Source organism: Colletes gigas, unplaced genomic scaffold (assembly GCF_013123115.1).
Source record: "Colletes gigas isolate AHSC1104 unplaced genomic scaffold, ASM1312311v1 Colletes_gigas_Sc00010, whole genome shotgun sequence".
NCBI classification, from domain to species: Eukaryota; Metazoa; Arthropoda; class Insecta; order Hymenoptera; family Colletidae; genus Colletes; species Colletes gigas.
Genome location: NW_025106639.1, coordinates 6688232 through 6709487, shown reverse-complemented (window position 1 = coordinate 6709487; position 21256 = coordinate 6688232). Strand labels below are relative to the sequence as shown.

At 32.1% G+C, this 21256-nt stretch overlaps 5 protein-coding genes across 11 annotated transcripts; 3 read left to right on the top strand and 2 right to left on the bottom strand.

Moving 5' to 3' along the window:
• Positions 1 to 679: 679 nt before the first annotated feature.
• LOC122398019 (E3 ubiquitin-protein ligase SH3RF3) lies at positions 680 to 6629 on the top strand. 3 transcript variants are annotated; one of them, XM_043397595.1, is made up of 13 exons: positions 680 to 1574; positions 1651 to 1765; positions 1839 to 1937; positions 2037 to 2173; positions 2251 to 2377; positions 2474 to 2797; positions 2877 to 3169; positions 3429 to 3754; positions 3818 to 4023; positions 4150 to 4292; positions 4806 to 4973; positions 5453 to 5566; positions 5650 to 6629. In XM_043397595.1, the coding sequence occupies exons 1-13, from the start codon at positions 1114 to 1116 to the stop codon at positions 5831 to 5833; spliced, it is 2697 nt and encodes an 898-aa protein (XP_043253530.1). In that variant the 5' UTR covers positions 680 to 1113; the 3' UTR covers positions 5834 to 6629. The 3 variants fall into 3 exon arrangements, with proteins under 3 accessions (XP_043253530.1, XP_043253531.1, XP_043253532.1); XM_043397596.1 differs by lacking the exon at positions 4806 to 4973; XM_043397597.1 differs by lacking the exon at positions 5650 to 6629 and having other exon boundaries at positions 4892 to 4973.
• A 3728-nt stretch (positions 6630 to 10357) lies between these two features.
• LOC122397751 lies at positions 10358 to 12789 on the top strand. Of its 4 annotated transcripts, none has more exons than XM_043397131.1 (6): positions 10358 to 10626; positions 11459 to 11576; positions 11654 to 11926; positions 12008 to 12276; positions 12365 to 12542; positions 12606 to 12789. In XM_043397131.1, exons 2-6 carry the CDS (start codon positions 11484 to 11486, stop codon positions 12744 to 12746), a joined length of 954 nt encoding a protein of 317 aa, XP_043253066.1. In that variant the 5' UTR covers positions 10358 to 10626; positions 11459 to 11483; the 3' UTR covers positions 12747 to 12789. The 4 variants fall into 4 exon arrangements, with proteins under 4 accessions (XP_043253066.1, XP_043253064.1, XP_043253065.1 ...); XM_043397129.1 differs by having other exon boundaries at positions 10359 to 10626; positions 10952 to 11576; XM_043397130.1 differs by lacking the exon at positions 10358 to 10626 and adding an exon at positions 10641 to 11241 and having other exon boundaries at positions 11328 to 11576.
• A 394-nt stretch (positions 12790 to 13183) lies between these two features.
• Positions 13184 to 15217, bottom strand: LOC122397727 (probable ATP-dependent RNA helicase DDX49). The gene is made up of 6 exons (XM_043397081.1): positions 15060 to 15217; positions 14797 to 14990; positions 14326 to 14670; positions 14018 to 14190; positions 13581 to 13936; positions 13184 to 13508 (listed from the first exon to the last, which is right to left on the bottom strand). Exons 1-6 carry the CDS (start codon positions 15115 to 15117, stop codon positions 13270 to 13272), a joined length of 1365 nt encoding a protein of 454 aa, XP_043253016.1. The 5' UTR covers positions 15118 to 15217; the 3' UTR covers positions 13184 to 13269.
• A 569-nt stretch (positions 15218 to 15786) lies between these two features.
• On the bottom strand, positions 15787 to 20146 carry LOC122397623 (DNApol-eta). 2 transcript variants are annotated; one of them, XM_043396891.1, is made up of 8 exons: positions 20041 to 20146; positions 19042 to 19117; positions 18813 to 18947; positions 18400 to 18611; positions 18170 to 18336; positions 17866 to 18089; positions 17643 to 17766; positions 15787 to 17556 (listed from the first exon to the last, which is right to left on the bottom strand). In XM_043396891.1, exons 3-8 carry the CDS (start codon positions 18896 to 18898, stop codon positions 16036 to 16038), a joined length of 2334 nt encoding a protein of 777 aa, XP_043252826.1. In that variant the 5' UTR covers positions 18899 to 18947; positions 19042 to 19117; positions 20041 to 20146; the 3' UTR covers positions 15787 to 16035. The 2 variants fall into 2 exon arrangements, with proteins under 2 accessions (XP_043252826.1, XP_043252825.1); XM_043396890.1 differs by lacking the exon at positions 20041 to 20146 and having other exon boundaries at positions 19042 to 19433.
• LOC122397914 (transcription regulator complex subunit bur6) lies at positions 19730 to 21131 on the top strand. Its single transcript, XM_043397411.1, has 5 exons — positions 19730 to 19967; positions 20185 to 20257; positions 20392 to 20485; positions 20582 to 20761; positions 20825 to 21131. Exons 1-5 carry the CDS (start codon positions 19926 to 19928, stop codon positions 21129 to 21131), a joined length of 696 nt encoding a protein of 231 aa, XP_043253346.1. The 5' UTR covers positions 19730 to 19925.
• The last annotated feature ends 125 nt before the right edge of the window (positions 21132 to 21256 follow it).

Sequence of the window (21256 nt, the reverse complement as noted above, 5' to 3'; positions counted from 1 at the left end):
CTAGGAATTTTTTACTTCTCGCACAACCTAGTAACCTTTTTAATTAAGTATAGGATAACCACCAAGGGACTAGAATTAAGATTGGTTTGTCTCAATTTTGATGAAAAAATAATGATATCACACGATACCAAAAATGACTGGCGAGTCTTCATGTCAAGCATAATGCATCATTATCAGAAATCGACCCTTACGAATGAAATATCTTGTATCTCTCGTCAATCATATTTTTGTAAGTAAAATGAGCAGAATTATTCAACACGAAGAAAGTTTATTAACAAACATATCAAAGTCAAAAAACTTTTTCAGTGTATTACATATATTTAGATAGTCTACCACCAGAGGGCTGCGAACAGCGACCGATTCTTGAAAATTCTATGATTGCATCAAATTTCTTCAAAAATTAGAACCTTATCTCCATTTATTTCCCTATATTGAGGCAGGTTCAGCTATAGAAGTAAATTTAACATCATCTGACAAACTTTAAATGGAACAAAATTTCCTTGCTTTGCTGCCTTTTCAAAATTTATTTCAGTCATTACACAAATATTGCACATCCATAGTAACATCCTTGGTTATACAATATATATATATAATATATATATGTACACAATATATATATGTATTTGCAAAGCATTTGTGGCCTGTTTTAGAATCGACTGTAATCGACGAGAGACCGATTGATCGATATGGTTTTGATTCGTGCGCGCGCGCGTGCATGTGTGTGTGTGTGTGTGCGCATTTGTGTGCAACGTAACGAATACCAGGATGACAGCGTATATACTGACGCACCTAACAAGGGTTTCCGTTTTGCGGTGAATGAAAGGATGGAAAAGTAGTTTTCGAAAGTTACGAATAGGATCGGGTAACATGTCCGCGTATTTGCACGTGAAGTGGATTTACTGGTGGACTACACTTATTTGTTAAGTTACGTTATTGCTTGTTATATGAGGAGGCAAGTGCGTCAGGTGTATGGCGGCCTATGGGTGCAACAAAGACGGGACGCGTGGGAAGATCGGAGAAGTAAGAGGAAGCAGGCATCGAGAAAACGGGCACGAACAAACGAACTGAAAAATATATTTGAAAGTGAACGTGATAAAAAACTCGTTAGTCAGAATGGATGAGTGCATGCTGAACGATTTATTAGAATGCTCGGTGTGCCTTGAACGATTAGATACATCGAGCAAAGTACTTCCCTGTCAACATACATTCTGCAAGAAATGTTTAGAAGAAATTGTCAGTACCCATCGGGAATTACGTTGTCCCGAGTGCCGTGTTTTAGTCGATGCTAAAGTGGACGATTTACCACCTAATGTATTGTTAATGCGTATTTTGGAAGGAATGCGTAATGCTGCTCCTAAACAAACAGCAAAATTCGTAACAAAGTCCAATTCAGGACCGCAAAGACTTTTCGGTGGTCATCAGGTTACTCCAGCTCCTATCGTAACTACTAGTCTCACACCTACTACATTCGCGAACGAATCTGTACGACACGCGAATGCTGCAGCCAAGCAAGTTCAGTTACACAATCAGGCGTATGGTAGAGCTATCTATGATTATATATCGAAAGTTCCAGGGTAAGAATATAATATTTTATAATTATTATAATTACTTTAATATGATCAAAGTCTTATCGGGTATTTGATATTTCAGGGATCTTTCTTTTAAAAAGGGTGACATTGTCATTCTTCGTAAAAAGATCGATAACAATTGGTATTTTGGACAAAATGCCAACAATTATGGGTGTTTTCCCCTGTCTTATGTTCAGGTACTTTAAAGCATTTCAAAATTATTATGAACAATTGTTTTGTCTACTAACTCTAATTAATTGTATATTGTAGGTAATGACACCATTGACACCACATGTTCCTCAGTGCAAAGCTCTATATGATTTTAGGATGACAAATGATGATGAGGATGGCTGCCTTACATTTAATAAGGTAATGATATGTAAATGTAAATTTAAATTTTATTTTTCTGTAACATTCTTCTGTTCATTGAAACAGAATTCTAAGAGAAATAAAAATGTATGTTTATAGGGTGAAGTTATTAGTGTTATCAGAAGAGTGGATGAGAATTGGGCAGAAGGAAAACTTTTAGACAGAATTGGCATCTTTCCATTGGCTTTTGTGGAGTTGAATAGCGTGGCAAGAGCTTTAATGAAACTTTCAACTAAGTAATTTTGATAAATTGACAGAGTAGACATAGTGTTTATATATTTACATCTAAGATGATTGTATTTTTTTTAATTAGTGTACAGCCTGGTCCATCAAGAGTAGCACCTCCTACTCCTACTAACGAAGAAACCACACCTCTGATACCAACTGATCATTCACGTAATGTACAAACAACGAGTCAACCTCGGCCCCAACTTATGCAGGTTTCATAACATTTTTAAATTAATTTTAACAATATTGATAATTGAAATTATTTTTTAAATGTTTGAAAATTGTTACATTAATATATCTTTGAACAGAATACACCTTTACCAGTTTCTGATACTGTTTCCAATGTATCATCAGGAGGTAGTTCTTCAACTACTACTCCAAATACTCCCAATAGTTCAAGTACTTCTAGCAGTTCTAGCACAGCTCCAAGCAGTCCTAGTAGCCCAGCAACGTCGCCTCCGGCAGTTGGAAATAGACATAATGTTAAGCGCCACAGTTTTACTGCTGTTAATACCGGTCACCAATCCCATCCACACCATAGACACAGCGCTGAAATACTTAGTCCACCGGTGGACAATGCTGTTGGAAACAGCAACAGTAGCTGCAGCAGTGATTCATTTTCCCCGCTGCAAGTAAGAATTAATTTCTAGAAGAGCTCTAGAGTCTGGTAAGAGTTTAATTCAAATTGAATTATAAATTTGTATCGATCAGACTAGTGCCAGTGGCGTGGATCACAATCTTCGACATAGACGAAGCGGCAGTAGCGATCTAGTTCTTGCACAACCATCGCAAAGTTTGCCCACTACTACAACCGGTAATACTCATTTGCCAGCTGCATATATAGCACTATATCCATATAAACCACAAAAAGCGGACGAACTTGAATTAAGGAAAGGTGGAATTTATATGGTAATGGAACGCTGTCAAGATGGGTGGTTCAAAGGGACGTCTAATCGTACTCAAAAGTGTGGAGTCTTTCCTGGAAATTATGTTACGCCCGCTAAGTATGCGAAACATTCTTAATAACTACACTTCCCCGGAAAATTAGAGAATCTTTGTAATCGATCGAAAAGTAGCGAAATGTAGGGTTTTGTAATTCTGCGAGGAGTACAAAAATCACGGTGTCGATGAATTTTTAAGTCTAAAGACTCGGAAGTCATCGATATTTGCACTCCCGTAAATAAAGTGATACTTCAGTTTTCTGCAGAAGTGTACATCCGCAATAAAATTTCTTAATCTTAAACTCATTGCATATCCGGATAGATGTCAACGTAGTTTGTGCCGGGGATCACCAAATACAGGGCAACATCAGAATTTCCCATCGTCGACCGGTCAGAACGGTTCCGAGTCACGAATTACCGTGACGTACACCAAAAATAAAGGACCTGCGCCTCAACCGTATAATCCACACACATTGCTACCACCCGAATTGCCGCCGCGCGCTATCAGTCCTTCTTCGATGGTGTCCTCGTCTTGGCACGGTCAAAGCCAAACACAAAGTCAGGAGAAAAGTCCTCCCCGGCACAATGAACAAAATCCGGTGAATCCACTTGGACGTAGTCACAGTGCCGTGATGTCATCAAATATATGTATGTAATCATTATGTTAAGTGTTCGTTATCAACATATATGAGATACGTTTTTGTATTCCAGCTTCGCCTGGGAAACAGGGCATTTTACCACAATCATTAACCACTACAACTACTACCGCTAATATCAATAACAGTGGTACAAACGCAACTGTCGCTGCTACTTCTTCCATTGTAACTGAAATGAATAGAAGCCCAAATAGTACTCTACGTGCAATTGCTTCTCCCTCGTCTACCACTGCTGCTAATTCATCTAAAAATACTGAAAAGGTACGTGTTTTTCTACGTATGATTTTTGTTTTCAATTACGCTGTTTGATACATGTTCGTAATTCCACCAGCGTTATTACTGTTATTACTCGATCATTAATTTGGTATATGTACTGTCCAATTGCAGCAGAAAGAAAAAAAAGATAAGTGTGTCTCTTTAATGCGTCGATTAACAAATATCAAGAAATCAAAATCTCCGCCGCCCGCTACGTATTCAATGGACAATCCTGTATTTGACGATGGTAATTCCATCAACCCGGTGCATGTTCGGTAAGATTTATTTATTGTAACAAAAAACGACAGCCCAATGCTTTATACAAGTATAACGCGTCAAATGTACCTTGTTCAATTTATATCACAACTTCTAATAAATCAAAAAAAAAAGTTATTCCAAATAATAATCTGCATGACAATAGCATACCTAACACGATTTATTAATAATTCGCATGTATTGTTATTCAAGTTCGTTCGTTTTTATATATACATAAATTACGTGTATGTGTGTATATGGACCTTCACCGTGTGTCGTGCAGGCGTACATTCTTCATATTTATTGAAATCACTGCATGAATTTGATGCTTGCGCACATACATAATGAACAAATTGATAGGTCAGTCATATAATGTACATACAAAATAGTATAAATTCTTAAGTCTCGTCTGTATTTGTGTTTAATTGATTTTTTTTTTTATATTTTTTTTTAACGCAATATGAGCTGCACGTTTTGAATTATTTGTCTAATTCTACACGGGGGGTGGGTTGGGTGGGTATATTTGAAATTAGATCGGGATCTTGCCCAAGTCAGTTGCTACAGGTGGGAGCCACGCAGGAATTAAATGCTTCAAACAACCATCATCGTTTGTGTCCAGGCTCTGTACAAGGGCACGTCACATCTTCACAAAGACTTAAATACAAGGAGAGACCATCTTTACCGGTCTCGATCCTCCAGAGGTTAGTCGTTGCTTGTAATTATAAGTTACTTGGCAGGTAGACCGACGGAAAAAATTAGCGTTTACAGTAAACTATATCTATTCAGCTCATATATAGAAAAATGGAAATTCAGTTTGTCTTTTGTGCAAATTAACGTGTATATAATAATTGTGTGGTGCACATGTTTGTCTGCATTAATATTTACAATTAAATGCTATATTTAGGTAAGTATGTTTACAGAAATTTGGAAAACCTTTTATGTTATAAATGGCTTAGTATGTGGTTAGCATTAAAGCATTATATTTCACGCCTGTTTTACTTAGCTCACGTTTTTTGATTGCTTTTATTGTTTCATTTTATGATCACAAATTTCGTTAAAAGTTTGCTCGTTAGTTTAGTGTGCGTGGCATTCGATTTATAACTGCTGGATATAATTAATAAATGTTTCCCATAAACTACCAGACTTCTTATCGGCCTCACATTTTTTATAACATTTATAGATCCAATGAAACGGTTGGAATGGTGTGCACGACAGTCGGAAATCATCATCGTAAGAGCAACTCTTTAGATGCTGGTATGGGAAAACAAACAAAGCAGCAACCTTCTCGCGAACGGTATAAAATTATTTAATTTTCACCTACGTGTAGTACTTCTCGTTTATACTTAAGTCAACCGAATAATGGTTTTATTTTTGCAGAGAACGAGTATATCGATTCCGCTGCATTGTGCCATATCCACCTAACAGTGAATTCGAACTAGAACTTCGTGTAGGGGACATAATTTATGTACATAAAAAACGTGATGATGGTTGGTATAAAGGTACTCAACAAAGAACAGGTCGTACGGGACTTTTTCCAGCGAGTTTTGTCGAAGCCTTCTGAGATACAACACAAGGTCACTTGGTATTAGAAACCTGTATATAATACTGCACAAAAAGTCAAACGTAACTTACCGCGAGTCATTTCTCGAGTTTATTAGGGGTATGGTCGTCGGTACAAGGGTAAGTGTACGATTTAAACAATGAAATTGCTACGTACAGCAATGTACTAAACATTATGTCGGATATACATACTTGTATATTACGTGCAGTATGTTTGCGCGGTTTTTTGCCGCGATTACGATAAAAAAAAAAAAGTCTTTTGAATCGTAACACACGTTAAGTGTACTGAAATTATCCAAAACATACTGCCATTGGTCGTATACTAAGCATGGGAACTAATAAGGAAGTAAGAGATTGTGCTATATCAATACTGCCATTTGAACAAGAATATTTAAAACAAAAACTTTAATACTCAATTGTTTTTTTTCATTAGAATAAAATCAAACGCATTATTCACGATACAACAAAGAATCTATGAAGTTTATTTGATGTATTTATACTTTAAACTTTTTTGTTCATGCTAGATCAATAAAAAAGAAAATGACTAAGACTACATTTTCTGTAAAGCATGGATTATAATATTATTAAATTATGTGTTACTATTCTATGAATCTTTGCTTTACGATGCCGAAGGATTGTTGTTTAAGTTCCAGTTTTATAAAGAAATGAATAGACTGGATTTCGTTAAGATTTTCTTGATTCTTTCTGAATTGTTGCTTTTAAAGAATTTATGCGATATGTTTTGTGATATCATTAAAGTTGTATTTAAAATATGAATTTCAAATATTTTTATCATTATGCCATTTTCTATCTCAATAAGGTCAGTTTTGACAAATATTCTTTTATAAATACATGTTATACTACCCTTATACTATAAGATTTTCAATTTTAAGTATACAAAAGGGCACAACATTTTCGTAGAATATGTTGTGCCTTCGTTGTTAAGTTACTTTTCTCTCTATTTATATAAAAAACATATCTAAACTCACATGCTAATTTCAAGTTACGCAAAAACATAAAATGACAATTTTATTAAATATGTAATTGTCAAAGACTGGCCTATATTTCTGCACAACCATAGACTTCAGTTAAGTAGTCTTTTAGCAGAATAATGGAGCTACACGTTTACTATTTCCATTAAAATCGTCCTTATAACTATACTGTGGACATATATTCTTTTTCTTGTTTACAATGCATGTACATACACGTTCGTGCATGATAAGAAGTTACACAACAGCCAATTTCATGTAAACCTATAAGGAACTATTAAAGTTGAAGTAATGTGCTTCCAGAGGCCGAATAACGATCAGTATTTAGGTGCAAATTTATATTAATTTTCCATTTAATATATTATCTACAATCATGCACAAACATTTGTAAGTAGGTATACATGTTAGCATCGTTATTATTACAATTTTTAATTATATCTGTTTTTAAGTGATGCTTATTCATAGGATAGTACATACAAAAGTACATTAAATAATGCTAGCAGTTTCTAAAAAATTCAGTAAGCACTCACAAGTCTGATCATGTATTACCTTTCTATAATATAATGTAATTTATTTAATTTATATATTTGTGTTTTCCAGACACTGCAATAAACTGTTTTATAGATGTTTACTATTATACTATATCTTGATATACATGATTTGGCGCCTAACGATATCATTGCAGAAATTTCAGTTTCTTTTGACAATGCGAACAAAATGTCTAAGCAATAAATTGTTTGATTTGGAATAATGTAAATATTATAATTAGAAGAACATTTCATTTGAAATACGAAATCATCGATAATTTTTTTTGTAACGGTATTTTATATTTTGTTGCGTTCAGTGTTTTAGTTGATATTGGGGCCAATATAGTGACTTCAGTTCTGTACAGACATTTCAGTAATTGCCCAGTAAGCAGTTTATTGATAGAGGGGCAAGAAATTAGCGGCAGGTTAAGTGATACTACGCAATCCATAGCCATCTGCCTCCGCGTTTGGTTTTGGTTCTAGTCCCCGAAATGCAGCAGTAGATCTGTTACTATGACGCCATGATAGATTTTGCTACCAATTTCTAATCTATCAGCGCATGGATCTATTACCGTCGTGTCGTAATTCAATGGTTATCGATCTGCCGGTTCAATCCGATATAACAGTCTCCTACATTGAATTTGCAGGCATTTTACTATGACAGTCATTCTACAAATCTAGGGTCGTGTACTATTCGTATGTAATTCTATTAAAATATCGATGATTTCGATTTCGAAAAATATAATCTTGACAAAAAAATAAACCGCCAATTGTGATATTTATTCCACCAAACCAAATTATTTTTTCTTCAAGGAGTTTTTTTTATATTGTCAAAAGTAATTAACGACGTTAGGTGTCTTATCCTATATATACGTATACAATGTAGAGTAGGATGCAGAGGAAGAGAGGAATGGATGAAAAGAAATGAAATGGCTTTGTTTTAACTATTTAAAGAATATTTAAACTTTTCATTAAAGTTACATTTTCATTTTATCATCTCTAATACTGAAAGAAAGAGTTTTAAAAACTGTGTGTCACAAATAAAGAATTACAGTCTTTGTTATCCTGCTGTAGATTTTATCGAATTAAGTAATAGTAAAAATACATTTCTCTGAAATTACATAATATAATCTTAAAATGTACATTTGAATAAAACAATTTTGTTTTTTCCTCTTCCTCTGGCATTAGAAAAATGTATGTCTCCATATTCAGTAGCATACATCTCATAAAAATGTATTTATATGTATGTGTTTTATATAACATAGGAATAAGTAATTTATTATTAATAATGATAATAGCTTGTAAAGGAAACATTACTTCATTATAATAAATCAATTTCAAATAGTAATACTAAGAACAGTATGCATTCATGTAATACTGTAATGAAAATCTAACAAAACTTATGGTTTATGTTTATTGGGTTCTTTTCCATTTTAACTTGATACATGACATTGGCGTAATAAAATAAGCATAAATCGAAAATTGCTTAGAATTGTAAATAAAATACGATGGTGCGGTAAAAACACTTTAAGTATACTTTAGGATGATGTAGCATAACGAATGGTAAAAATTGTAATTATTATACTCAATTTTCTATAACATACAAATTTTGTTATAAGGGAGAGCTTATAGTGAAACACGCATAGGCACAACGGTCGTACACACTTTTCAAAATTAACTACTTGTATGTAAATTTGAGTAACTTGTGTGTAAACAATAACCAAATCAAGTCAATAATGTTTATTAAGTTCGATATAGTACTTTTTATCTTACTATAGATATTTTTGTTTATTATTAGTTTCACGTGTTACTTAGTACTTAGGGTCGTGCCTAGGTATTTTAGCACCCAGGGCGATAAATGAATACAGCACCCTTCGTCCATTCTGTTTGCGATAAATATACATAATATAGATATTTTGAATTGTTCTTATAAACGAATTTTTTAGAAAAAAAAAACCAAAGTAACTAAGACCATTTCAGTTTTATCTATTGTTCCTCAAATTTTGAATTATTATAGGCGAATCGATTAAGATAGAAATGTAACGAGAAATAGTTTCATACAATTACTTATTTAAAGCGGTAATACTATTTTACAAATAATAAATAAAGCGTTAAATTAGTTAATTCGATTTTTTTTATGATGTTGGATAATGTTTGTATTAGAAGGGAATTATACGTATTGTAGTACAATCGAGTATTTTTACGTAGATAACTCGAACAAAAGCATCGAAAATATTCTACGAATAAAATAAAAATTTACTACAAAACGTATAATTAATTCTTTTTACTTTTAAGGGCGTTCATTTTCTCTCTTATAAAATTGCACACAGGAGCACGTGCCCCCCTCTGTACCTGCCTTGTCACGGCCCAGCTTATTATTTTTTTTTTACTTTCTTACAAAATCATATTACATTAAATCCGTCTTCATATTATGCTCAGCGTAATTTACACACCATAGAATTAACATTTAAATAATAAAATAAAAGGTGTAATAAAATTCTACAAATAACTATTGTAAAACATTACATTTATGAATAATTTTCTTTCCCTATTGTAACACTGTAAGTGATTCATTGCCAATAAATTTTATTGTACCTGAAAAAAATATCATAAAAATATTATTTGATGCAGTGAAACTACGTTATTTGTAATTAAAAATTTAGAAAATAAATTAGCGACGAAGATGAAAAATCTTGGAAAATGTCCATCCGAGGAAAAATATAGTTCGTGATTTTTTATTGAAGTAACGACAAATTTTGCACAAATCTTATTTACTTTTTGGAGAAATGCGTAACTCGGAAAGTATAGTATATGACGTACTTTAATCTCCAACTTCTGATAAAGATTACGGAGGCTAAAATATTTACTTATGCTTATCAAAGTTCAATGAATATCATTGTTGATATAAAATTTAAAAAATTAAATGAAAATACTTAATAACTAATTGGTAAGACTGTTATATCGATACAACGTTACAGTAATAATAATAATATAAAGGGTATCCATTAATAAGAGAAAATGAAATCGTATCACGTGCAAATTAAAAATTCGTTTATCAAGGCGAAGATTCTTTTTATTTTTGTCGAAATGTCAATAACTTGTTATCAGTAATCTTGCACTTCGGCATCCTGCATTAAATATTATGCACGCATTATAGAATTGTCCATCGTATGCATAAAGTGAACTGCATACCGCCAATCAGTTTTGTCGCAAGAGCCCCCAAATGAATTCATTGTCAGTGAGGCATCATAGCTAGCAGAGTGCTCGATCAAACAGTTGTAAGTTCTTTCCTTCTTTGTTATTCTTATTTTAACAATAATCGCATATTACAATGAAAATGAATTGCAATTGAAACTTGTTTAATTAATATACAGTGATTCGTTGCAATAATTAGCATGACGTGTATAATAATAATATATGAATACGATCGGAAGAATATAACAATTAAATGCAATCATGAAGAATTGGAATATATTTTATCATGGAGGAGTCACGATCAATCCCATACGTTCATATCTCTTCTCGCTAGTTTTCAATACGAATTTTTGTTAATCCTTTTTGAAAAAAATGCGCTTTTAGGATGAATTCTCCAAGGTTTTACAGATGATTTTCAATGATACGAGTACACACAGTCGGTAGAAAAAGTGGGGAAAATATAACGACGCCTGAGCAGCTCGTTCCACAAACTACTGCAAGGCATTACATAAAGGCGAAATGCGAATATACAAATGAAATTTGATATTCGCGCGTAACGACCTTTTTACTGACAGAGAGAAAGAGCGTAAAAAGGAAAGATTAGTATATCTAACGAATAAACTAAAAATGTCTCAAACAGGTCAATTGGCTCTAAATAACGAATGAGTTCTCTACTTAGTCTCATCGCATGACCGAATGTAAAAAATAAATATACCAAAAAAATTAACATGCCGAGAATTCGAATAATTGTAGAGTTCTAACCTGTAATTTTAATTTTACGCAGAATCCAGAGCAATTCCCTAATTACAGTATATTCTATAAGCTAATAAATAAATTATGTATTTTTATAAATACGCCTCATTGTTACATTATTACTGTTAAAAATCCTCATTAAATCAGTTGAGTGCTTTATAGACTGGGTAGATCTTTGCTGGCAATAATGATCGTTGGAAGAATTTTATCATCTACTCTGACAAGGACACGATCGGTTTCCTTTGCTCAGCCCCAGTTATTAAACCAGAGGCAAAGTTTGGTAACGTAGATTTTTTATTTTTTTAATTCACTTTCGATAAACTTTTATATTCTAATTGATCTTTCCTCCCTAATTAGACTCTGTGTTTATTGGCATGTAAACTATCCAGTCACCGTGTCACAAAGAGCATCGAGCACATTACACAGAATAATCGAATTTTGGTTTCTAATGACCAAACGCAACATAATAAAAATACAGAATGTAGACCACTGTTAATTGTACTCAGTTGGCTCTTAGCAAGACGTAGACATGTTATGAAATTTATTAATTTGTACACAGAACAGGGTTTTGATGTTGCGTTAGTATCAATGACACCTTGGCAACTACTGTGGCCCATTACAGGATCAAGGGTAAGTTTACGAAACAAATAAAATGAAAAATAGATTATCGTTTCTAACGTAAGTGGATGTGTAAAGTCTTTTTTTTTTTAGGTAGTGGCTGCAGACTTACTAGAGTTCTTAATACAACATGAAAATTACCAACAAATATTGTTACACGGGTTCTCGGTGGGAGGATATATGTGGGGAGAAGTGTTGGATTTAATTGAAAGCAACCGTCAAAGATATGCTAATGTGATAGATAGAGTTGTTGGCCAAGTCTGGGATAGTTTGGCAGATGTAACCGAATTGTCAATCGGTACCCCACGTGCTGTATTTCCAAAAAATGAAATGTTACAAAATGTATTACAAAAGTATTTAGAGTGAGTCGAGTTTTAATCGTAATTATTTTCATACGTATACCAAAATTTTCAGCATCTTAAATTTAATCGACGTTAAAATGATTTTCAGATATCATATGATGACATTTTATAAACAATCTACACAGTATTATATACGATCTAGTCAATTATTTCATTCGAATTTAGTACACAGTCCAGCATTATTTTTTGTAAGTAAAACGGATCCTGTTGGTACAATAACTAATAATATGAGAGTACGCAGCCAATGGGAATCCTTGGGTGTGAAGGTAATATTTACAAATATGTAAAATAAAACAGTACCTCGTTAATTTGACATTTCTATCTTTCAGACTTATGTCAAAATATTTGAGAAATCGCCACATGTTGGACACTTCCAAAACCATCCAAAAGAATATGTCGGAGAACTTTATGCTTTCTTGAATAAATTACGTTTAATACAAAATGAAGAAAAAATGAGAGCACGTCTCTAAATGCGCAATATAATATCTAATTACTTACACTCTTAAATGATATATTGCTCGCTGAATATGTAGTTCCTTGATTCATTTGAATTAATTTGAAAAAAAAAAAAAAAAAAAATAAATATGAGTTGTTACATTCATAATGAATTAAAAATTTTTAACGAGTTATCTTTGGCTGTGTATGACTGTAAATAGAAACATTTGTTATGCTTTAATTGAAAATAATGATTCTACAGTTATTAATGTTTAATTAAGAAGACAAAAGAGATTATTTCATAGACTACATATTTTATAGCTATTTTGTACTTGTTTAACAAAATTATTGTTTAACACATACGAATTTATACAAACGGATATTTCTTATTTTTGAAATAGAAAATAATAATTTTTATAAAATAATTATATTTGTATGTTATACAGTACATAACATAAATATGTGCCTTCCATATATTAATTGTTCATTAAACAATAGCTTAATTTGTTAATCTTTATACAATATACATATATTTTTTCCAGATAATAAAATCTGATGTTAATCACACTTATTTGCATTACGTGTACTTTTGACAAGTTTCTTTTTCCGTTTCTTTGATGTATTAGATGTATTATTCTCCAATATTTCCTCAATTTCATCTAAATCTTTTCCTTCGAGAATGAGCTTTTTACGCTTATTAATCATCTTCTTTTCATAAAAGTCTGTTTCATCTAATCTCATTTCAGCTTCTCGTTTAGCAACAGATATTTGCGTTATGATCGTGACTATTTCCTTATCTGTTCGGAAATGTTATTTTAATACATTTTTGTCTTTCAGTCGATTAAATAATAAATTAAAAAATATGTTACCATTAACTTTGTATTCTGTTAATTTTGTCCCAATCGTATCCTCGATGGCGTGCAATAATTTGATGTCGTATGGTGTTATCAGAGTAATTGCCATACCTCCTTTGCCTGCCCTAGCTGTTCTACCAACTCTATGAATGTATTCCTTTGGTACATTTGGTACAGAATGATTTATAACTAATTCAACTGCAGGAATATCTAAACCTCTTGCTGCAACATCTGTAGCTATTAAAATTTTTATATGATTCGATTTAAACTGATTAAGTGCCGCAAGACGATCTTTTTGTTTTACCATTGCATGTAGGGCTACATTTTTAAAGCCAATATCATTTAATGTCATGGACAACAACTGACAATGCCTAAAAGATAATATGTAATAATTATTGTTTATGCTCGACATATATTAATGAATATAGCGTATGTAAATATTTTCAGTTTACTTGCAAGTATCTGTAAATATCATTATCGATCCATCCTTGTTTGTTGTTCGAAATGTTCTAACTACTTCTACCAGAAAAGAATCGCAAACATCGCTTGGACAAAGTACATAACGTTGATCAAGTTCTTTTACTGTAGCTATGCCAGAATCATCCTTAGATTCCCACATAAAAACCTTGAAACGTGATTAATATAACTACATGCTTCAATTTGTCGATTTTAATATTAAAGGATGTAACCGAATAAGCATACTAAAAGTGCTTTTATAATGTTTATTTGGCTATACCCTTTAAGCGAAACTTCATAATACCTCGTTAGACGCAATATGTTTCACTTTATCAAGAGTGTCTGTCATTGTTGCGCTAAAAAGGAGAACTTGCCTTTTCTGAGGCAAAGCACCGAATATAGTTTTCAACTGACTATCAAAATTACCTCCTAGAAGTCTGTCAGCCTCGTCTATAACTAAGAATTTAATTCTCTTCAGAGAAAATGTATTGCAACTCTCTAAATGATCCGCCAAACGCCCTGGGGTTGCAACAACTATATGCGGATGCCTCGATAACTCCAAGCCTTGTACAACCATATCCATTCCACCAACGATTACACACTTTTTTAAACGAACAGATTTTCCTATCGCTGAAAACTGATCTGCGATCTACATGTAAAAGTTTCTACTGTATCGTTTACAAACATAAAATGGAATATTTGATAAATATGGTTAAATTTACAAAAAAAAGATTAATATAAATTGTATAGCATATAGATATTTTATTAAACATACTTGGAAAGCAAGCTCTCTTGTAGGAGTTAAAACGAGAGCAAATATACCATAAGGGTCTTCCGATAATTTTTGTAATATAGGGAGCACAAATGCAAGTGTTTTACCACTACCAGTTTTTGCGCAACCAATACAATCGCTACCTGCTAATATTTTTGGAATACAATTTTGTTGAATTGGCGTAGGCTTCTTCAAACCTATAATAAACAATAACACAATAATTTTCTCTACTTTTCAATTGAATTGACATTTAAGTCGATACGTACCTAGAGAGTGGCATTGATTAACTATCCATAAGTTTAAGTTTAATTCGGCAAATGTCATGATTTCTGCTATTCTTTTTATTAAAAGATCACTTTATTTACAAACAGTTAGGTTAGTATATGCGTTAAAATGTGCCGTAAAATAGTATCGCCATCTAATATCAGGGATTTGTACTGTTAAAATGCATATACATATATGGCGGGGGGAACCTGTACTCCGGATACCTCCTCACACATTCTGTGATCCTGGCACGGTTTTAGCAGTTCGAATCCCTGATATTAGATGGCGACACTATTTTACGGCACTTTTTAGCACAATATTCGAATAAGAATCGCTTTCGGTAATCGTTTATAATTTATTAATTACATGTAATAGTGTATAGAGGAACGGTTGAAGAACTTAATTAGATTCGAATAATATTTGAAGTAATTATAGAACTTCAGAATTTATAAAAATTAAGAAATTAATGGGAAAGGTAATGGAGTATGTAGTACGATTTGATTGATACAGAATGTTTTACAAATTTCTAACTCTATTAAATAAAAACATACTAATATTTTTTTATTTTTCGTACAGATCTATCGTTAAAGTCTCACGTTTATCAATCTGTCTTTTACAGTGAGATTCTCTATCCAACGTAATTAATAATTATTTTTTTATTATATATACTTCGTCATTACTAGCCATTGCCTTACAGAATTAAATAAAACGAGACTCATTTATCTCGGGTAGACTTAAAAACAGAATCGATTTAAAGCGACGGGGAAAGAAAGATCAATTATTGTACTTTTTAAGTAGAACATTAATTTTAAACGCATAGAAAAATTCTTATTTACATTACAGTGTAAATAATACCATGACTACGCGCACTATTCTAAAATGTTTCAAATATTTTAAATAATAATTCATGAAAGCTATTTCAGTTTCAAATAACAGATATGAGAATTCGTATTTATACTTTGCCACATTTAAAATATATCAACTTGAATATGAAAGAAATGATGTAGATTTATAGCTTTTCTCAGGCTTTAAAATATCGTCGTTCGAACGACGTTTCATGGAATTTGAATTTACTTCGTACGTATCTACTTTCCTCTCAATATTTACAATGCGTAACATTGAATTGTTTAATTCCTTTTGCAGATTTTCAGCCACATGAAAATCACAATGTTCGTTGTATTTTGAAGCGGCTATCATTTCACGGCAATGTACACATCGTATGGGTGGTACATCAGTAACATTAGGCAAATCTCTTTTGACTAGGAAACTATAAATGCCATTGCTCTTCTTCTTCCCCTTTGTGACATTAGTTTTAGATTTACCTTTTACCTTTGAATTTCTCGTCGAAGTTTCTCTTGCATTAGTCTCTCTATTTTGTGCTTTCATGTATAATTTTGCTTCTTTTTGTAAGTTCAAAGGTAACAATGCAACCACATTTGGATCAATATTATTTAAATCAGGAAATATTTCTCCTAATTTTATAGTACTTTGCGAATTAATCTCTATATCGTTTCCATTTATTGCTGCATTTGAAGATGTTTGCACAGATTCTCTATAACTGCACTGTGCTTTATCAACGTCTAATTTAGCAGAGTTAGTTTTATTATTAGATGTGATATTTTCATGCCCCTTAAAATCGGTACTTTTTTCTTTCGGTATATTGCAATCATTTTCAATTTTAACCTCTTCTGTAATATTTTCATTAAACTTTTCGTACTCGATATCAACATTTTCATTAAGTTCAGTTAATACAGTAGTTTCTTTTCGGCGCGCGCCTTTTAACTTATTTTCTTCTGGATTAAAAATATTTAAAAAAAATGATCCCTCGAACTGGTTTTGATGTAAGGACTTGTTTAAATTAGAATTATTGATTTTCTTCTCATAAACGGTTTTTTTCTTATTCCGTTCGTTTAAAGACGTTATTAAAGTATTTAATCTTCTAGAAGTAGGTGACCAATCTATTTCCATATTAGGAATTTCTTCGTTCAATTCGGCACTGCTTTTAGAATTTTGTCCAGCACTTTTTAATCTACCGTTTGATACATTCTTTGTTTCATGCGTATTAGAAATCGTGCCAATATTTTTGCCAATCTCCAAAGTATCCGTTATTGTTTCAACAGTATTACTTGTTAGTTTTATACATTCCATATCTGTATTTTCTGGTTGAACGCTTATTTTCTGGCGATGTTCTGAACTGCTTGCTTTAAAGAAGTTTATGAAATTCTCGCTACCTTTAGCTTGTATAAATTTACCAGCTGATAGTCCTACGTACGCAACTGGATTCTGTGTCGATCTGGATATAATCTCTACACACTGCTTTGCCATTTTTTCTGGTTTATATGAATTTAAAGTACACGAACGTGACTGAGACACGACAGTTTTGTTTTGATAATAATGATAACATATCGTAAGTAATGTCGCACGTCGTTCATTTTCCTCTAGATCTTGTTCGAGGCGTTCACAAACTTCTGCCGATAATTCTCCGGCCCAATGTTTTAACTGCAAAATATATTTTTGTAACATACTTATACTTTTATATACGCGTATTCAAAAAACTTCTATTCGTATTTTATTTTATAACTTACTACATCCAACGAAGTAATAGCTTGCTTTCCTGGAAATTTTTTACATGCTCCAATTGATTTTGACACAAGTCGCATAGTAACAGGCTCGTTGTCTATACCGCGAGCGATATTATATAACCATGATCTAAATAAACGCATTTATTAATAAATTGGGAATAGTAATTATTGGTATACGAACCGTAGAATATAATAATGGACAATAGAGAAACGTTAAGAAGCATACCCTGTTTTGTCATCAAAACGTTTTTGTAAATATTGCAGCGAATACTGCAATAAGTCACCCATAACGTTACAATTAAGGGATTCAACAACAACATCCCCAAATTTACCACCGAGATTCCTAACTTTTTTAACTGGCAATGATGAATAAAGAGACGATACTGCATCCGCGGGTAGTATTGTTTGCCGATTTGGTTTATGTAATCCACATGCTAATTTAGCTAATATCTAAGAACATATTATACCGATATAACTTCCTTTAACTCTTATAATATACGTATTTAATGTCTAAAAAAATATCATCTTACTTTATTTTGCGCGATACCAGCGGAGCATTTAAATCCTGTCTGTTTAAATATATCATCTCTTAATTCTTCGACTATCGCACCAGCCATTGCAAGTTTTTGAGCTTTTACATCTTCGAGCTCTTCAAAAATATTAGATATCCAAGCTCTTGTACCCTTGCTTCTGTCTTCTACAAATTGTATAATACGATTATGTTAGCTACAAATAAGATTTATAATGATTCGCTCTTTACCTTCGTTGTTCTTTCCAACTTCAGAGTATCCTACTACAAATGTGTTTGAAAGTTGTGTTATTAAATGCTCTGTGGAAATAGTAGAATTTGTTAACATTCTTTTGTTAATGGTGTCGGTCAGATCCATATATGCTTCGTCCACGCTAGCTCGTTCAACTACGTTACAATGTTTTCTTATAACTTCGATAACTTCACGACCAGCACTCCTATATCTAATTAAACATATAAATTTTATTGCTCATAAACCATAGGCTAAAATATTATTGTAAATAATAAAAGTTACTTGGATTGCTCCTTACAACTGATAAATTTATATTCTTTATACTCTCAACCAAAACCAAGTCGTCTAAATAGATGAAGCAAAATTATACCTTTTAATTATTTATACTTGATATAATAATTTTTTAACGTACCTCGATGTATCTGCTTTCCCACGCAAACATGGCACGCTAGCTAAAATCAGATCTTGACACTTTTCTTTAGCTTCCTCCCCTCTCATGTGTCTCGTAACGCCATATTCTCTTGCTTCATAATTAACAGCAATTATTCTATTTAAAAATGTAAAATGGTAATTTCTCGTTAGTATTAAATTTATTGTTAACTTAACTTTACGTTAAATTTACGTTAGTAATATATACTTGCCCTCCTAATTTCCACTGATTGTATTGTACAACAGCAAGTGGTTTTCCTTCATACTCTGGTCGAAGTTTTGTTTCAACTTGGCAAAAAAAACAATCCATATCTATCAAAACGACGATTCTATCGTTGTTCGAATTAGCCATTGTAAAACAAATTTTGTACAGAATTGCGTAAACTTATTATAAGTCGGAAATTAAAAATATTTTTGTTACACCATTGAACCCATTTATCAAAACTTTATAAATAAACGAATCATCGTGCTTGTATTCGCAAAATCATTGTTTACATTTTTTTAAAACAATACCGTTCCAACGTTAATGTTTCTCTGTATACGAACAGCCACGAAAATTTGTAAACAAACTATAGAATTTAACTACGATTCCCTAAAAACGCCATTCAAATTTAAAACTAATTTGTCGTTCCTAAAGTTATTTTATCCCGTATAATTTAACTATAATAAGAAGACATCTTTAATCATTGCTACCACTAACAGTTTTACGTACGGCCAGTGAAAATAAATTACTTTATTCTAGAGAAAAAGGCACATTACAAGAAATAAAAGAGAAAAAAAAAATGATCCGCGTTGCAATTTGAAATAAAGCAAATGTTAATGAATATACGTTAGAAGTTACGTGTTTTCGAAAACTTTTCTTCGAACACACTTCGTTCAATTTATAACATGTTATATGTATATCGACCATTAAATTTACGAACATAAAATATTTTATGAATTATTGAAAATACACATTACAGATGTGTGTCAAGTTTCGGAACACTTCAATTGCTGCAAATACAACATAAACGCGTTTTTTTTTTTGCAAAGCTTTATTTGTCGTTTTCTTTATATTTAATTTAACGTGGTGTGAAGTACTGGCAATCTCGTTACAATGCCAAGTAAAAAGAAAAAATATAATGCACGTTTTCCAGCTGTGAGTATCAAAATAACATATATATTTTGAAAGGGATGATTTTCCAAAAATATTGAAAATTAACATAAATTACATGGCTATGATTTTAATAAACACAATATCGCGATTAACACGTAGTTATGTTTAAACTGTGAAAAGACACAACATTATAAATAAACAATTGTGCGCAAACATTTTAAATGTTCGTGCTTAACCTAATTCTGCAACTCTAAATTAGGGTCGGATCAAGAAAATTATGCAGACTGACGAAGAAGTTGGAAAAGTTGCACAAGCAGTGCCAATTATAATTTATATCCTTTTCAAATTAATAAAAAAACAACAATTTTCAATAACACGTTTACACGATTCGGTACATATTTTGTTAATATTTAGATGGTTAATGACACTTCCACTTTAATAATAAGTTCCTTGACTGTTTATATACCTAGAACATTAGAATTGTTTGTGCATTCGTTACTTACAAAGACTATGCAAATTACAAGTGCCAAAAATGCTAAAACTTTGAGTCCATCTCATATGTAAGTGTGGTCTTTTAAAATTATTTATTTTAACAGTAATAATAATAATTGTCGATATATCGATAATGTTTAAATTGCAATTTTTTTTTTTTGTAGGAAACAATGTATTTTATCAGAAAGTCGGTTTGATTTTTTGAAAGATCTGGTGAAGTCTTTGCCAGATATTTCAGGACCTGATGATGAAGTGCCTACACCGCCATTGACGCCTGCTCCAATAAATTCAAATATATCAAATTCGTCCATCTGTACATCGGCATTGCGACATTGCGAAATAGGGTAAGTAACATATTGGATAAACTGTCATTTTAGAATTGTAAATGTACCGTTGTATTTTTATAGACTTCAGAAGCAGCAAATGGGATTAACTACTGAAGTAAATGTAGAACATAAAAATTTAGAGGATAACGGAGGAACAGGAATGTATAATTTAGGCGCTGTTAACGAAACAGTTATAAATGCATCTGTCTCTCAAGTTCCAGAATTTCAAATATCCGTGCCTACGGCATTTCAAATTAGTCAACCAAACTTTTATACAGAAGTTAATCCTATGAATTTAAGTACAAACACATCTGGTGTAAATACAAGTAATCAACCAACATCAAACTTTGCTCATACTGCCAATATTGATGAAGATTATGATATATAGTTATTTTTTAATATCATTAGGAATATAAAATCATATACATATATTATCAAAACTAAAACAGTTGTAGAAGTGTTTGATTTACGAATGTTATAAATTTTTGTTCAGACTGTTCGTTATCAATACAT